This window comes from Salmo salar, chromosome ssa09, assembly GCF_905237065.1.
Source record: "Salmo salar chromosome ssa09, Ssal_v3.1, whole genome shotgun sequence".
Classification (NCBI taxonomy): Eukaryota; Metazoa; Chordata; class Actinopteri; order Salmoniformes; family Salmonidae; genus Salmo; species Salmo salar.
In genome coordinates, this window is record NC_059450.1 from 94,348,476 (window position 1) to 94,364,984 (window position 16,509).

At 44.5% G+C, this 16,509-nt stretch overlaps 1 protein-coding gene across 2 annotated transcripts in view; it reads right to left on the bottom strand.

The window, feature by feature from the left end:
* Positions 1–16,509, bottom strand: part of LOC106591089 (probable E3 ubiquitin-protein ligase MID2) — a 262,597-nt gene that overhangs the window by 129,700 nt on the left and 116,388 nt on the right. For both annotated transcript variants that reach the window (XM_045724241.1, XM_045724240.1), the window contains one exon: positions 3,326–3,433. In XM_045724241.1, the coding sequence (XP_045580197.1) occupies positions 3,326–3,433 (108 nt within the window). The remainder of the gene's footprint in view (positions 1–3,325; positions 3,434–16,509) is intronic.

The window sequence follows — 16,509 nt, forward strand, 5'->3', positions numbered from 1 at the left end:
TAATGATGGTGGTTTACAACCAGCATGAAGGACTTACAGTATATAATGATGACTGTGGTTTACAACCGGCATGAAGGATTTACAGTATATAATGATGGTGGTTTACAACCAGCATGAAGGACTTACAGTATATAATGATGACTGTGGTTTACAACCAGCATGAAGGATTTACAGTATATAATGATGGTGGTTTACAACCAGCATGAAGGATTTACAGTATATAAGGATGACTGTGGTTTACAACCAGCATGAAGGATTTACAGTATATAATGATGACTGTGGTTTAGAGAGAGAGAGAGAGAGCGAGAGAAAGAAAGAGAGAGCGAGACAGACAGAAAGAGAGAACGAGAGAGAGAGAAAGAGAGAGGGAGAAAGAGAGAGAAAGAAAGAGAGAAAGAAAGAGAGAGAGAGAAAAAGTGAGAGAGGGAGAGAAAGAAAGAGAGAGAAAGACAGAGTGAGAGAGAGAGAAAGAAATTAAGAAAGAAAGAGAGCGAGAGAGAGAGAGAGAAAGAAATTAAGAAAGAAAGAGAGCGAGAAAGAAATTAAGAAAGAAAGAGAGGGAGAGAGGGAGAGAGAGAGAGACAGAGAGAGAGAAAGGAAGACACAGAGAGAGAGAGAGACAGAGAGCGAGATCGAGAGAGAGAAAGAGAGAGAAAGAGAGAGAAAGAGAGTTAGGAAGAGAGAGAGAGAGTGAGAGAAAGCGAGAGAGAAAGAGAGTGTGTGTGTGCCTCGCTGTCTTGTCTTTGTCTCATTTTGAATTGCTGCATATGGTGTAAATAATTTAATTAATCTAAATCTCAGAACACGAGCTGGGGCAACATTCTAGGGCTGCGTCCCAAATGGCACCCTGTTCCATTAACCTGTTCCATACACCCTGTTCCTTTCACCCTGTTCCATCACCCTGTTTCAGTCACGCTGTTCCTTTTACCCTGTTCCATACACCCTGTTCCTTTCACCCTGTTCCACACCCTGTTCCAGGAACCCTGTTCCTTTCACCCTGTTCCATACACCCTGTTCCATCACCCTGTTCCAGTCACGATGTTCCTTTTTTCCCTGTTCCATACACCCTGTTCCATACACCCTGTTCCTTTTACCCTGTTCCAGTCACGCTGTTCCTCTCACCCTGTTCCATACACCCTGTTCCACCACCCTGTTCCAGTCACGATGTTCCTTTCACCCTGTTCCATCCCCCTGTTCCAGTCACGCTGTTCCTCTCACCCTGTTCCATACACCCTGTTCCTTACCCCTGTTCCAGTCACGCTGTTCCTTTCACACTGTTCCATACACCCTGTTCCTTCCCCCTGTTCCAGTCACGCTGTTCCTTTTACCCTGTTCCATACACCCTGTTCCTTTCACCCTGTTCCTTTCACCCTGTTCCTTTCACCCTGTTCCAGACACCCTGTTCCAGCGCCCTGTTCCAGTTTGCCCTGTTCCATACACCCTGTTCCATACAGCTTGTTCCATACACCCTGTTCCATACACCCTGTTCCATACATTCTGTTCCATACATCCTGTTCCACACACCCTATTCCATACACCCTGTTCCATACACCCTGTTCCATACACCCTGTTCCATACACCCTGTTCCATACATCCTGTTCATACATCCTGTTCCATACATCCTGTTCATACATCTTGTTCCACACACCCTGTTCCACACACCCTGTTCCATACATACTGTTCCATACATCTTGTTCCATACACCCTGTTCCATACACCCTGTTCCACACACCCTGTTCCACACACCCTGTTCCATACACACTGTTCCATATACCCTGTTCCATACATCCTGTTCCATACACCCTGTTCCAGACATCCTGTTCCATACACCCTGTTCCATACATCTTGTTCCATACACCCTGTTCCATACACCCTGTTCCATACATTCTGTTCCATACACCCTGTTCCAGACATCCTGTTCCAGACACCCTGTTCCATACACCCTGTTCCATACACCCTGTTCCATACAACCTGTTCCATAGTGCACTAGTTATCCTGGACCCTATGGACCCTCTATAATCCAGATGGTTCAGTCTCCTCTCCTCTCCTCTCCTATTCTCCCCTCCTCTCTTCTCTTCTCCTCACTCCTATCTTCTCTTCTCCCCTCCTCTCCTCTCTTTCCTCACTCCTCCCCTCCTATCTTCTCTTCTCCCCTCCTCTCTTCTCTTCTCCTATCTTCTCTTCTCCCCTCCTCTCCCCTCCTCTCTTCTCTTCTCCCCTCCTCCTCTCCCCTCCTCCCTCCTCTCCCCTCCTCCCTCTCTTCTCCCCTCACCTCCCCTCCTCCCCTCTTCTCCCCTCCTCTCCTCTCCCCTCCTCTCCTCTCCTCTCCTCTCCTCTCTTCTCTTCTCCCCTCCCTCCCCTCCCCTCTTCTCTTCTCCCCTCCTCTCCTCTCCCCTCCCCTCCTCTCCCCTCCCCTCCTCTCCTCCCCTCTTCTCTTCTCCCCTCCTCTCCTCTCCCCTCCTCTTCTCCCCTCCCCTCCTCGCCTCTTGTCTTCTCCCCTCCTCCCCTTCTCTCTTCTCTTCTCCCCTCCCTTCTCCTCTCCCCTCCTCTCTTCTCTTCTCCCCTCTTCCTTTCCTTTCCTCTCCTCTTCACCCTCCATTTCTCACCCTTCCTATGTCCTCTGCACACCTTCTTCCTTCTTCCTGTTGTCCTCTCCTCCTCATTCTCTCTGTTCTCTGAAGACGCGTGCCATAGACCTATCACATGACTGTACATCTGTCACTACTAAACTCAGAGCTGCGACAAAGGGAAAAGTTGTGTTCTCAAGAAATATGCTTCTTCTGAAAACTCAGACGACACCTCGCAATCTTCAGTTTTTATGATGTCACCCCATGGAGTGTCGTGACAGGCTGTGTGACAAGTCCCCCTTCCCTCTCTCACTGTGGCAGTTGCAGTGACACGTTGTGAATGCAGTGTTTTAACTGCCACCTACAATGTCTCCGTGACTCAGACAGGCTGGCACACACATCAGATCCAGCTTTTAATGTGTGTAGTAGGAGAGACTGGAGACACCACTCACTTCTTCTATCGAAACCTCTTTGAAATGGTAAACAAACTGCCCGTTTTGAAGACTTCTGTAGTGAATAGGGTGTAACTTCTGATGCAGCCAGTGGAAGAGTATGGTTTGAGACGCAGCCAGTGGAAGAGTATGGTTTGAGACGCAGCCAGCGGAAGAGTATGGTTTGAGACGCAGCCAGCGGAAGAGTATGGTTTGAGACGCAGCCAGCGGAAGAGTATGGTTTGAGACGCAGCCAGGGAGTACCGTCCCTTGGACCATAGGGGTCCAGTGTAGTATTAAGGGTTAGTGTGTAGAAGACTACTGTACCTTGGACTCCTTGATCTTGACCGCGATGATCTGTTTCCTCTGGCGTATGATCTCTACAAGTTCATCACACTCCTCCACTAGCTTGGCCTCGTGCATCGCTGTGTTCACCTGGGGACAGAAGCATAGCACACTTTAACACGGTGTCCAAACAAAGACTAACACAGGGATAAAAAAAAACAACAGCCACAACACTGTAGCTGAGACCTCGTCAACAGCTGTGTTCACCTGAGGTAGGTTTTATTAATACGTTGGCCAACACAAACACTTATACAGAGTTCAAACAACAACACTGTAGCTGAGACCTCGTCAACGACTGTGTTCACCCGAGGTAGGCTTTAATACGCTGGCCAACACAAACACTAACACAGAGTTCAAACAACAACAACACTGTAGCTGAGACCTCGTCAATGGCTGTGTTCACCTGAGGTAGGCTTTAATACGCTGGCCAACACAAACACTTACACAGAGTTAAAACAACAACACTATAGCTGAGACCTCTTCAACAGCTGTGTTCACCTGAGGTAGGCTTTAATATGTTGGCCAACAGAAACACTTACACAGAGTTCAAACAACAACACTGTAGCTGGGACCTCGTCAACGGCTGTGTTCACCTGAGGTAGGCTTTAATACACTGGCCAACACAAACACTTACACAGAGTTCAGATTAACACAACACTGTTCAGTGATAGCCGAGACTTCACCCAAGCTTCAGGTAGAAAGTTAATTTGTCTTCTGTGGTTTTTGGTAACACATGTTCAGGTCTAAACATGATTTCTTTTGACAGAATTGTTAAATGTATGATTAGAATGTGATATTCTGTGAACTTTAAAAAGGGGATTTTCTCATTATACAGAGTTGTGACTCTGTATCAAACTGCAGAGTCTAAAACTGTTCAAACTGTTGACTAGGGATACATAACACCCCCGAACACTGATCATCACTCCACAAAGATCATTATAGCAGTTAGATCCACTTCCATTGATAATCACAAACACACACACACACACACACCTTTAATTCCATAAGAGGCATCTTATTAACGAAGGTTGGTAATTAACAAGGATGCTCCAACATAACTGTGGATTACTGCACAGCAACATGACATTGGCAGATTCACCACGCAGATCCACTAGGCAGAATAATCTTATCATACTCCCGGTATCACCAAATCTCATCCTACTGCCTACACCCCACTGAAACACTGAACCAGGGATAAATCATTATCATCTGAACCAGGGATACATCATTATCATCTGAACCAGGGATACATCATTATCATCTGAACCAGGGATACATCATTATCATCTGAACCAGGGATACATCATTATCATCTGAACCAGGGATACATCATCATCATCATCTGAACCAGGGATACATCATCATCATCGGAACCAGGGATACATCATCATTATCATCTGAACCAGGGATAAATCATTATTATCATCTGAACCAGGGATACATTATCATCATCTGAACCAGGGATCAATCATTATCATCTGAACCAGGGATTCATTATCATCATCTGAACCAGGGATATACCATCATTATCTGAACCAGGGATAAATCATTATTATCATCTGAACCAGAGATACATTATCCTCATCTGAACCAGGGATAAATCATTATCATCTGAACCAGGGATACATTATCATCATCTGAACCAGGGATACATTATCATCATCTGAACCAGGGATACATTATTATCATCTGAACCAGGGATACATCATTATCACCTGAACCAGGGATAAATCATTATCACCTGAACCAGGGATAAATCATTATCACCTGAACCAGGGATACATCATTATCACCTGAACCAGGGATACATCATTATCACCTGAACCAGGGATACATTATCATCATCTGAACCAGGGATACATTATCATCATCTGAACCAGGGATATAGCATTATCATCTGAACCAGGGATATATCATTATCTGAACCAAGGATACATCATTATCATCTGAACCAGGGATAAATCATCACTAATATTGTGCCCAATGCTCAGGGATACAGTGAATTCGGAAAGTATTCAGACACCTTGGCTTTTTCCACATTTTTTTACTGTCACGGTTGTCGTCGGTAATGGAGGACCAAAACGCAGCAGGTATGTGTAAGCTCATCTTGACGTTTATTAACTTCCCAAAATGAACATCAAAATAACAAAACAAGTGAACGAACGATATACAGACAGTCTGGCAAGGCACAAGGCTAAACACAGAACAATCTCCCACAAACACACAGACAAACACACCCAACTAATATAGGACTTCCAATCAAAGGCAACACCACACAGCTGCCTTCAATTGGAAGTCCACCCCAATTAACTCTACATAGAAACACACTTACTAGACTACACATAGAAATACATGACCATAAACCAAAAACCCGGAAATACTAAATCAAACACCCTTTTACCAAAACACCACCCCGAACCACATAAAACAAATACCCTCTGCCACGTCCTGACAAAACTACAATAACAATTAACCCTTATACTGGCCAGGATGTGACAGTACCCCCCCCTTAAAGGTGCTAACCCCGGAAGCACCTTAAAAAAACAAAAAAAACAACAACCCCAAACAACAAAAACAAAATTCCCCCCCTACTAAAGGGAGGGAAGGGAGGGTGGCTGCCGACGGCACTGTGCTACACCCCCCCCTCCCCAACCCACCTATATCTGGAGGTGGCTCCGGTTCTGGCCGTTCCAGGCAGTTGGGCCACTCTGGCAGCTCGGGGCAGTCTGGCAGCTTTGGGCAGTCTGTCAGCTCGGGGCAGTCTGGGCAGTCTGGCAGCTCGGGGCAGTCTGGCCACTCTGGCAGCTCGGGGCAGTCTGGCCACTCTGGCAGCTCGGGGCAGTCTGGCCACTCTGGCAGCTCGGGGCAGTCTGGCCACTCTGGCAGCTCCTGACTAGTGGGTGGCTCTGGCGACTCCTCACTGACGGGCGGCTCTGGCGATTCCTCACTGGCGGGCAGCTCTGGCGATTCCTCACTGGCGGGCAGCTCTGGCGACTGTTGACTGGCGGGCAGCTCTGGTGACTGTTGACTGGCGGGCAGCTCTGGTGACTGTTGACTGGCGGGCAGCTCTGGTGACTGTTGACTGGCGGGCAGCTCTGGTGACTGTTGACTGGCGGGCAGCTCTGGTGACTGTTGACTGGCGGGCAGCTCTGGTGACTGTTGACTGGCGAGGCTGGGTTTACGCACTTGAAGCCTGGTGCGTGGTGCTGGTACTGGGCGTACCAGATTGGGAACACGCACCTCCAGGCTAGTGCGGGGAGCGGGAACAGGACGAGTCGGACTGGGTTGACGCACTTCTGGGTCCGCACGAGAGACAGGAGCTGGAAACCTAGGGCTATGGAGGCGCACAGTCGGTCTTGATCTTACCTCCTGCACAACCCGTCCTGGCTGGATGGAACTAGTAGCCCTGTACGAGCGGGGTGCTTGTACAGGGCGGACTGGGCTGTGCAGGGGCCTGATAATAGCCGTGCGTAGAGCGGGAGTTGGGTAGCCTGGTCCTCGGAGGCGTATCGGCGACCAGATGCGCTGCGCAGGCATCCTCCTACCAGGCTGGATGCCCGCTCTAGCATGGCACCTGCGAGGGGCTGGAATAACGCGCACCGGAGTGTGCGTGCGTATGGGTGAGATAGTGCGCTCCTCAGTGAAACATGGCGCTCTCCACCTCATACGCTCCTCCATATAACCACGGGTAGCTGGCTTCCGGCTCTTCCTATGCCTAGCCAAACTACCCGTGTGCCCCCCCCAAAAAAATTCTTGGGGGTGCCTCTCGTGCTTCAACGCCAGTCGTGTTCCTCGGAAACGTTCCCGGTCCATACCAGCCTTTCGCCTTTCCTCTCTCTCTCTTACCACCTGTCACCATGGAAGGCGATCTTTTCCTGATTGGATCTCCTCCCAAGTGTAAGAGCCTTCTCCCTTCAAGATCTCCTCCCAAGTCCATCTCTCACCATAGTCCAACTCACAATCCCACTGCTCCCTCCTCTGCTGCTTGGTCCTGGTTTGGTGGGAGATTCTGTCACGGTTGTCGTCGGTAATGGAGGACCAAAACGCAGCAGGTATGTGTAAGCTCATCTTGACGTTTATTAACTTCCCAAAATGAACACCAAAATAACAAAACAAGTGAACAAACGATATACAGACAGTCTGGCAAGGCACAAGGCTAAACACAGAACAATCTCCCACAAACACACAGACAAACACACCCAACTAATATAGGACTTCCAATCAAAGGCAACACCACACAGCTGCCTTCAATTGGAAGTCCACCCCAATTAACTCTACATAGAAACACACTTACTAGACTACACATAGAAATACATAAACATAGACCGTAAACCAAAAACCCGGAAATACTAAATCAAACACCCTTTTACCAAAACACCACCCCGAACCACATAAAACAAATACCCTCTGCCACGTCCTGACCAAACTACAATAACAATTAACTCTTATACTGGCCAAGACGTGACAGTTACGTTACAGCGTTATTCTAAAATTGATTCAATTGTATTTTTTCCTTATCAATCTACACACAATACCCCATAATGACAAAGAAAAAACAGGTTTTTAACCCTTTCACGCGTGAGTTCCAAATATCTATAACGGTCGCCCCAGCGTGAGTTTTTTTTATGCACGTGATGTTCGAACGTTCTCTCCATTCCAGAATGTGATTGTTACATAAACAACAACACTGAATGGCTCAGAGTGGGAGTGAGAGGTTACCGTGATTGACTGCCTGCACGTGCCATTTGTTTCAATAAATCACTATCATAAAATGTTTTGTGTGGTATTATTGATATATTTAGTATTTTATTCACGTTTTTCAATTACCCATGATAAATCATGCGTTCCGATTTTTGCATAAATTGTAATGGGCGCATAGTATATGTGTGTAAAATAATGTTTTGAATGTTGTAGTGATTATGATGAGCTAAGCTAATTCCAGCTATGTGTATGGAGCCATGTTTGTTGACATACAATGCATTCTGGGTTTCACGTAATCGTCTGTTTGACCAAAGATGTTATACCAAAATGAGGTGAGTAAGAGTTAACTCATTTTTTGAGGACTTCCGGAAATTAATGGTGGGATGTGACGGTGTCACAGTATCCACAGAAAATGGTGCCCCTCCTCGGCCGGGCGGCTCTCGGCGGTCGTCGTCGCCGGTCTACTAGCTGCCACCGATCTATGTTTCTGTGTTCGCTGTGTTTTGTCTGTCTAAGTCCGCACCTGTTTTCGTTTCTGTCATTAGTGGGGGGGGTATTTAGTTTGTTCCTGTGGGTGTTGTGTGTTGTGCGGGATTATTTTTGATTGTCGGCGGGCAGTGTGGTTGTACTTTGTATGTTGCTCCAGCATTTTATTATTTGGAGTATCGATTTAAGCCGGGCTGCGCCCCGTGCGTATTTTCGCCTCTTCATCTGGATTACCTGTTTCCCTTTTGGGGTTTTCTGCGATCTCTGTGTTGTTTATACACCTAGCGTGTTGAGTGCCATTAAACTTCGGCCTACTGAACTATCACATCCTGTATTTGACTCTGCTCCTTCCTCCTGCCCTACATACCCGTGACAGACGGTAGATGACACACCCATTCAACATGCAAACAAACAGACCAAACTCATCTTGTCTTCTCTTATTATCTTCGGTTTCTGTGAGGAAAAAATACGTGGCTGCGCGCTGAAACTAATCGACGGATTACTTTCAATTTCTAGAAAGTGTTTTACCTAATTATTTCGATCAATGGTAAGCTCACCCGTGATGTGATTAATTATACATAGTAATTGCTATTAGCTAAGTCATATTGTAGTTTATGTCAGCCGAGAGTTAGAAAATATGACTGCTTGTGTTAGGTCAATCTTTCCTCAGTTAGCGCTAGGACTAATGTAGCCTACATTTTTCCGGTTTGGATGATTGTGTTGTGCTATAGATACTTCTGTGAATATCTGAACATTGCATCCAAAAATAAACTGCTCACATTCTGGACATAACTTTGTAAGGACTGTGTTTGTGTAAATAGTTTCTGAAAAAAATGTGGCCAGCTCAAATGCTGATTGTTGTCATTCGAAACTGGCCGTTCTAAATGAGCGTTCTAAATTAGTGTTCTAATCACACGGGTGTGATCGTACGCTTCAGGGACCACTCTAGAACGATCACACCCTGTGTGATAGTACGTGTGAAAGGGTTAAAAATGTTTGCTAATTTATTCCAAATAAAAACTGAAATATCACATTTACATACAGTTGAAGTCGTAAGTTTACATACACTTTGGTTGGAGTCATTAAAACTCGTTTTTCAACCACTCCACAATTTTCTTGCTAGGGGGCAGTATTTACACGGCCGGATAAAAAAACGTACCCGATTTAATCTGGTTATTACTACTGCCCAGAAACTAGAATATGCATATCATTATTGGCTTTGGATAGAAAACACCCTAAAGTTTGTAAAACTGTTTGAATGGTGTCTGTGAGTATAACAGAACTCATATGGCAGGCAAAAACCTGAGAAGATTCCTTACAGGAAGTGGCCTGTCTGACAAGTTCTTGTTCTTCTTGACTCTCTTTATTGAAAACTGAGGATCTTTGCTGTAACGTGACACTTCCTACGGCTCCCATAGGCTCTCAGAACCCGGGAAAAAGCTGAATGATGTAATTCCAGCCCCTGGCTGAAAAACATTAGCGCCTTTGGTAAGTGGTCTATCAGAGGACAATCAGACTGAGGCGCGTGCACGAGGCCACCCCATGTTTTTATTTTCTCTCTCTTTGAACGTAAACACGCTTTCCCGGTCGGAATATTATCGCTTTTTTACGATAAAAATTGCATAAAAATTGATTTTAAAGAGTGGTTGACATGCTTCGAAGTACGGTAATGGAATATTTAGACATTTTTTGTCACGAAACACGTCGTGCGCATCACCCTTCTTTACACTTCGGATAGTGTCTTGAACGCACGAACAAAACAGAGGATATTTGAACATAACTATGGATTATTTTTAACCAAACCAACATTTGTTATTGAAGTAGAAGTCCTGGGAGTGCATTCTGACGAAGAACAGCAAAGGTAATAACATTTTTCTTATTGTAAATCTGACTTTGGTGAGGGCTAAACTTGGTGGGTGTCTAAATAGCTAGCCCTGTGATGCCGGGCTATCTACTTAGAATATTGCTAAATGTGCTTTCACCGAAAAGCTATTTTAAAATAGGACATAGCGAGTGCATAGAGGAGTTCTGTATCTATAATTCTTAAAATAATTGTTATGTTTTTTGTGAACGTTTATCGTGAGTAATTTAGTAAATTCACCGTATGCTAGTTCTGAACGTCACATGCTAATGTAAGAAGCTGGTTTTTGATATAAATATGAACTTGATTGAACAAAACATGCATGTATTGTATAACATAATGTCCTAAGATTGTCATCTGATGAAGATCATCAAAGGTTAGTGCTGCATTTAGCTGTGGTTTGGGTTTATGTGACATTATATGCTAGCTTGAAAAATGGGTGTCTGATTATTTCTGGCTAGGTACTCTGCTGACATAATCTAATGTTTTGCTTTCGTTGTAAAGCCTTTTTGAAATCGGACAGTGTGGTTAGATTAACGAGAGTCTTGTCTTTAAAATGGTGTAAAATAGTCATATGTTTGAGAAATTGAAGTAATAGCATTTCTAAGGTATTTGAATAACGTGCCACAGGATTCCACTGGCTGTTACGTAGGTGGGACGATTTCGTCCCACCGACCCTAGAGAGGTTAACAAACTATAATTTTGGCAAGTCGGTTAGGACATCTACTTTGTGCATGACACAAGTAATCTTTCCAACAATTGTTTACAGACAGATTATTTAACTTAGAACTCACTGTATCACAATTCCAGTGGGTCAGAAGTTTACATACACTAAGTTGACTGTGCCTTTAAACAGCTTGGAAAATTCCAGAAAATGATGTCATGGCTTTAGAAGCTTCTGACATGCTAATTGACATCATTTGAGTCAATTGGAGGTGTACCTGTATATGTATTTCAAGGCCTACCTTCAAACTCAGTGCCTCTTTGCTTGTCATTGGAAAATCAAAAGATATCAGCCAAGACCTCAGAAAAAAAATTGTAGACCTCCACAAGTCTGGTTCATCCTTGGGAGCAATTTCCAAACGCCTGAAGGTACCACGTTCATCTGTACAAACAATAGTACGCAAGTATAAACACCAAGGGACCATGCAGCCATCATACCGCTCAAGGAGGAGACGCGTTCTGTTTCCTAGAGATTAACGTACTTTGGTGCGAAAAGTGCAAATCAATCCCAAAACAACAGCAAAGGACCTTGTGAAGATGCTGGAGGAAACGGGTACAAAAGTATCTATATCCACAGTAAAACAAGTCCTATATCAACATAACCTGAAAGGCCGCTCAGCAAGGAAGAAACCACTGGTCCAAAATCGCCATAAAAAAGCCAGACTACGGTTTGCAACTGCACATGGGGACAAAGATCATACTTTTCGAAGAAATGTCCACTGGTCTGATGAAACAAAAATAGAACTGTTCAGCCATAATGACCATCGTTATGTTTGGAGGAAAAAGGGGGATGCTTGCAAGCCGAAGAACACCATCCCAACCGTGAAGCACGGGGATGGCAGCATCATGTTGTGGGGGTGCTTTGCTACAGGAGGGACGGGTGCACTTCACAAAATAGATGGCATCATGAGGAAAGAAAAGTATGTGGACATATTGAAGCAACATCTCAAGACATCAGTCAGGAAGTTAAAGCTGGTCGCAAATGGGTCTTCCAAATGGACAATGACCCCAAGCATACTTCCAAAGTTGTGGCAAAATGGCTTAAGGATAACAAAGTCAAGGTACTGGAGTGGCCATCACAAAGCCCTGACCTCAATCCTATAGAACATTTGTGAGCAGAACTGAAAAAGCATGTGTGAGCAAGGAGGCCTACAAACCTGACTCAGTTACACCACCTGTCAGGAGGAGTGGGCCAAAATTCACCAAACATATTGTGTAAAGCTTGTGGAAGGCCACCTGAAACATTTGACCCAAGTTAAATAATTTAAAGGCAATGCTACCAAATACTAATTGAGTGTATGTAAACTTCTGACCCACTGGGAATGTGGTGAAAGGAATAAAAGCTGAAATAAATCATTCTCTCTGCTATTATTCTGACATTTCACATTACCTGTCTGACCTCAGACAGGTAATTTTTACTATGATTAAATGTCAGGAATTGTGAAAAACTGTAAATGTATTTTCCTAAGGTGTATGTAAACTTCCGACTTCAACTGTAAGTATTCAGACCCTTTACTCAAAACTTTGTTGAAGCACCTTTGGCAGCGATTACAGCCTCAAATCTTCTTGGGTATGACGCTACATGCTTGGCACACCTGTATTTAAGGAGTTTCTGCCATTCTTCTCTGCAGATCCTCTCAAGCTCTGTCAGGTTGGATGGGGAGCGTTCCTGTCTCGGAAGCTCTACGTACAATTCCTTCGACCTCATGGCTTGGTTTTTGTTCTGACATCCACTGTCAACTGTGGGACCTTATATAGACAGGTGTGTGCCTTTCCAAATCATGTCCAATCATTTGAATTTAGTCTCAACCTCCAACCTCCAGTCCATTGCGGAGGCTGAGACTAGTCCATTGCGGAGGCTGAGACTAGTCCATTGCGGAGGTTGAGACTAATCCATTGTTGAGTAAGGATGTGCAATACCTGGCCTGCTCGCAAATGTAGACATATAAATATGCCCATTTGGGGATCTGATAGTATTTCTGATTGGCTTAACATACCACCACTAATGACCTGTGGAGCTTCTCAAAGTCATGTTTCTTCACCTCAAACAGCAAGCAAACAAAGTCTGTTTCTACATCCATTGAGAATGACAATAGTTCCTCAATGTATTTGAACAATCTTTCCAGCTCTCTCCCTTTCGATAACCACTCAGCGTGAAAGGCTCTGATCCAGTGGAAACGTCATAAAACAGGGCTACCTGATTACTCCTTATCTCTTCCGCAAATAGCCTACAGCTGTGTCTGTTCCCTGGCAGAATATTTTATACAATGTTGCAAGTTTGCTAGTGAAAGATTCAAGCCTTATCCAAGTTAATAGTTGATACAATGTTTCAAGTTGGTTGCAGACAGGCCATGTGTAGCCAATGTGATTTATAGGATATTTATTTTTATCAGGATATTTTCTATCTGCAGGTTGCAATGGTTTTATTTGTTTTATTTATAGGCTTTACACAGTTGGTAATGACAATAGAAGTAACTTTTTAGGTTTGTATCATTTTCATTAAGATTTAGATAGAATTTTGATTAACCAAATGAAAATGATTTTGAAAATACGAAGACGTTATTATAAATTTAAATTAAATTGTTCCACGAAAATGCGCATATGAAAACCATAACTGGCACGCAGATCAGGTAGAAATTGTGAGATAAATTGGCATTCAACATGAGAAAGGTTGCCGACTCCTCGTGTAGCCTACTACAAGCAACTTCAGGAGAGTAATGGCAGAATCTGTGAAAGCCAGTAGGAGCAGGAGGAGGATGGTCAGGTTAAGATTTTTCTCTTCTGGTTATCTTGATCTCTGGCTCCCTCTTGAGTCATTTGTGTCTTATTTCATCAAACAGTGTGCCTAAAGCATCAGACAAGCTCAATGCATATATCAGTGGAGGCTGCTGAAGGTAGGACAGCTCATAATAATGGCCGGAACGAAGCAAATGGAATGGCATCAAACACATGGAAACCATGATAACCATGTGTATGATGTATTTCATACCATTCCACTGATTCCGCTCCAGCCATTACCACGAGCCCGTTCTCTTGTGGCATATAGCGTTGATTTTATTAAACACATTTTAAATTTCAACCAATCGATTGGTCAAAAGAACAGACGTATTTCGGTCAATCAATCTTTTTTTTTTGTCGGGGACCTAATACTGACTGACTGACTGACTGTGTCTGTCTGTCTGTCTGTCTGTCTGTCTGTCTGTCTGTCTGTCTGTCTGTCTGTCTGTCTGTCTGTCTGTCTGTCTGTCTGTCTGTCTGTCTGTCTGTCTGTCTGTCTGTCGGTCGTTCTCTCATCACTCTATATCCCTATCAGCATGTTGTCTCATATCTTCTCCAGCAAGGTCTCTCTCTCTCTCATATGCCTGTACACACGTACGCGCACACGCACGAACACACACACACACACTTACGTACGTACGTACGTACACACACACACACACACACACACGTACGTACACACACACGCATGTACACACACACACAGTCTTTCTCTCACATGCCTGCAATCACGCATGTACACACACACACACAAGCACACAGAGACAGACAGACAGACAACACCCACTGGCTGGGGCGTATCATGTTTTATTGATGATCTCAGCTCTCTCATTAAACCACAACAGCAGTAGCAACATGTCTCAGTGAAAACACTGATATCTACTCACACACAGGGAGACGGGGGGAACACCTGGTAACCCACTGTGTTGTGTGAAGTGCTGAAAGACTTATATATAAAAGGTGAAAGAGAGTACAAAGGAAACAGCACGCAGCCCCAGATAACAGAATGAGGGCCTGGGTTCTTTTAAAGCCCACTCTGTGATTATTTAAAGCCGTTCTTGATCATTTAAATCAATGATATATACCAATTGATTTATAGCAAGAAAATAAGTGGGGGAGCTGCTGTTTTGTTTAGTTGTTTTTTAAATTGCAGATTGGGCCTTTAACGTGAGCAGAACGGAGCGGAGAGGAGCGAAGGATTCATGGTGAGAGGCTGATGTTTGTCACAGCAGTGATTAGCGCTGGTCTCTCCTCCAGCCTGACAGATTAAACAGGATTCAGAATGCAGAATGCAGAAAGTGGCTAAATGCACGTCCACAAGTCACTAGAGAGCTCCCTGTCCTGTCCTGCAAAAAGACCAATGAGATCTGTTAAAATATGGATGGCTGTGGCATATGTCAACTAAACACCCAGCGTACAGTACACATCACCAAGTCGATTATACTACCAACACAATCTAACCTAAACACACAGACAAAACCAAGATACATTCAAACTACTGTTAAAGAAAAAAACAGAGAAAATAAATAGCTCTGGAGAAAAACAATCATCAGCTTATAAATGAGGGTATCTGTCAAACTATAGCTGAAGGCAGATAGGGCTGAAGACAGATATAGCTGAAGGCAGATAGGGCTGAAGGCAGATATAGCTGAAGGCAGATAGAGCTGAAGGCAGATAGAGTTGAAGGCAGATAGGGCTGAAGGCAGATAGGGCTGAAGACAGATAGGGCTGAAGGCAGATAGGGCTGAAAGCAGATATAGCTGAAGGCAGATATAGCTGAAGGCAGATAGGGCTGAAGGCAGATATAGCTGAAGACAGATAGGGCTGAAGGCAGATAGAGCTGAAGGCAGATAGAGCTGAAGGCAGATAGAGCTGAAGGCAGATAGGGCTGAAGGCAGATAGGGCTGAAGGCAGATAGGGCTGAAGGCAGATATAGCTGAAGGCAGATAGGGCTGAAGGCAGATAGAGTTGAAGGCAGATAGGGCTGAAGGCAGATAGGGCTGAAGGCAGATAGGGCTGAAGGCAGATAGAGTTGAAGGCAGATAGGGCTGAAGGCAGATAGGGCTGCAGGCAGATAGGGCTGAAGGCAGATAGGGCTGAAGGCAGATATAGCTGAAGGCAGATATAGCTGAAGGCAGCGTTGCTATGCCACCACTATAGAACCCGCCGGCAGATTCACAGTCCTCGTTTTGATCATATCAACTTGGAGAGAGATGACTGTATGCAATGCAACAAAAACAGAAAAATCCAGGTCACACCAGAACTATGTAGAGCCCCATGCAGCCAGTCAGTCCTCTGTTGTTGTGATGCATTATTAGTGAGCTGTGTTTCTCCCTCCTTTCTCCCTGCATGAAGTGTTACAGAACAGAGACAAAGCACTCTCCTATCTCCTCCTAGCAGGGAGGCTTCTGGGAAGAAACAGAAACACACACACGACACAGACACACACACAGACACACACACACTATTTTCATTAGCGTAGTGCATTAGCATTACATTACATAAGGTATACTATGCTTCTCTTCAGAATAACCAAGCGTTTCACACAAACATCACACCAGAGAATAGCTAGCAACTAGCATCCATAAGTCAATTCATTTTTTTTGTTGATAATGAG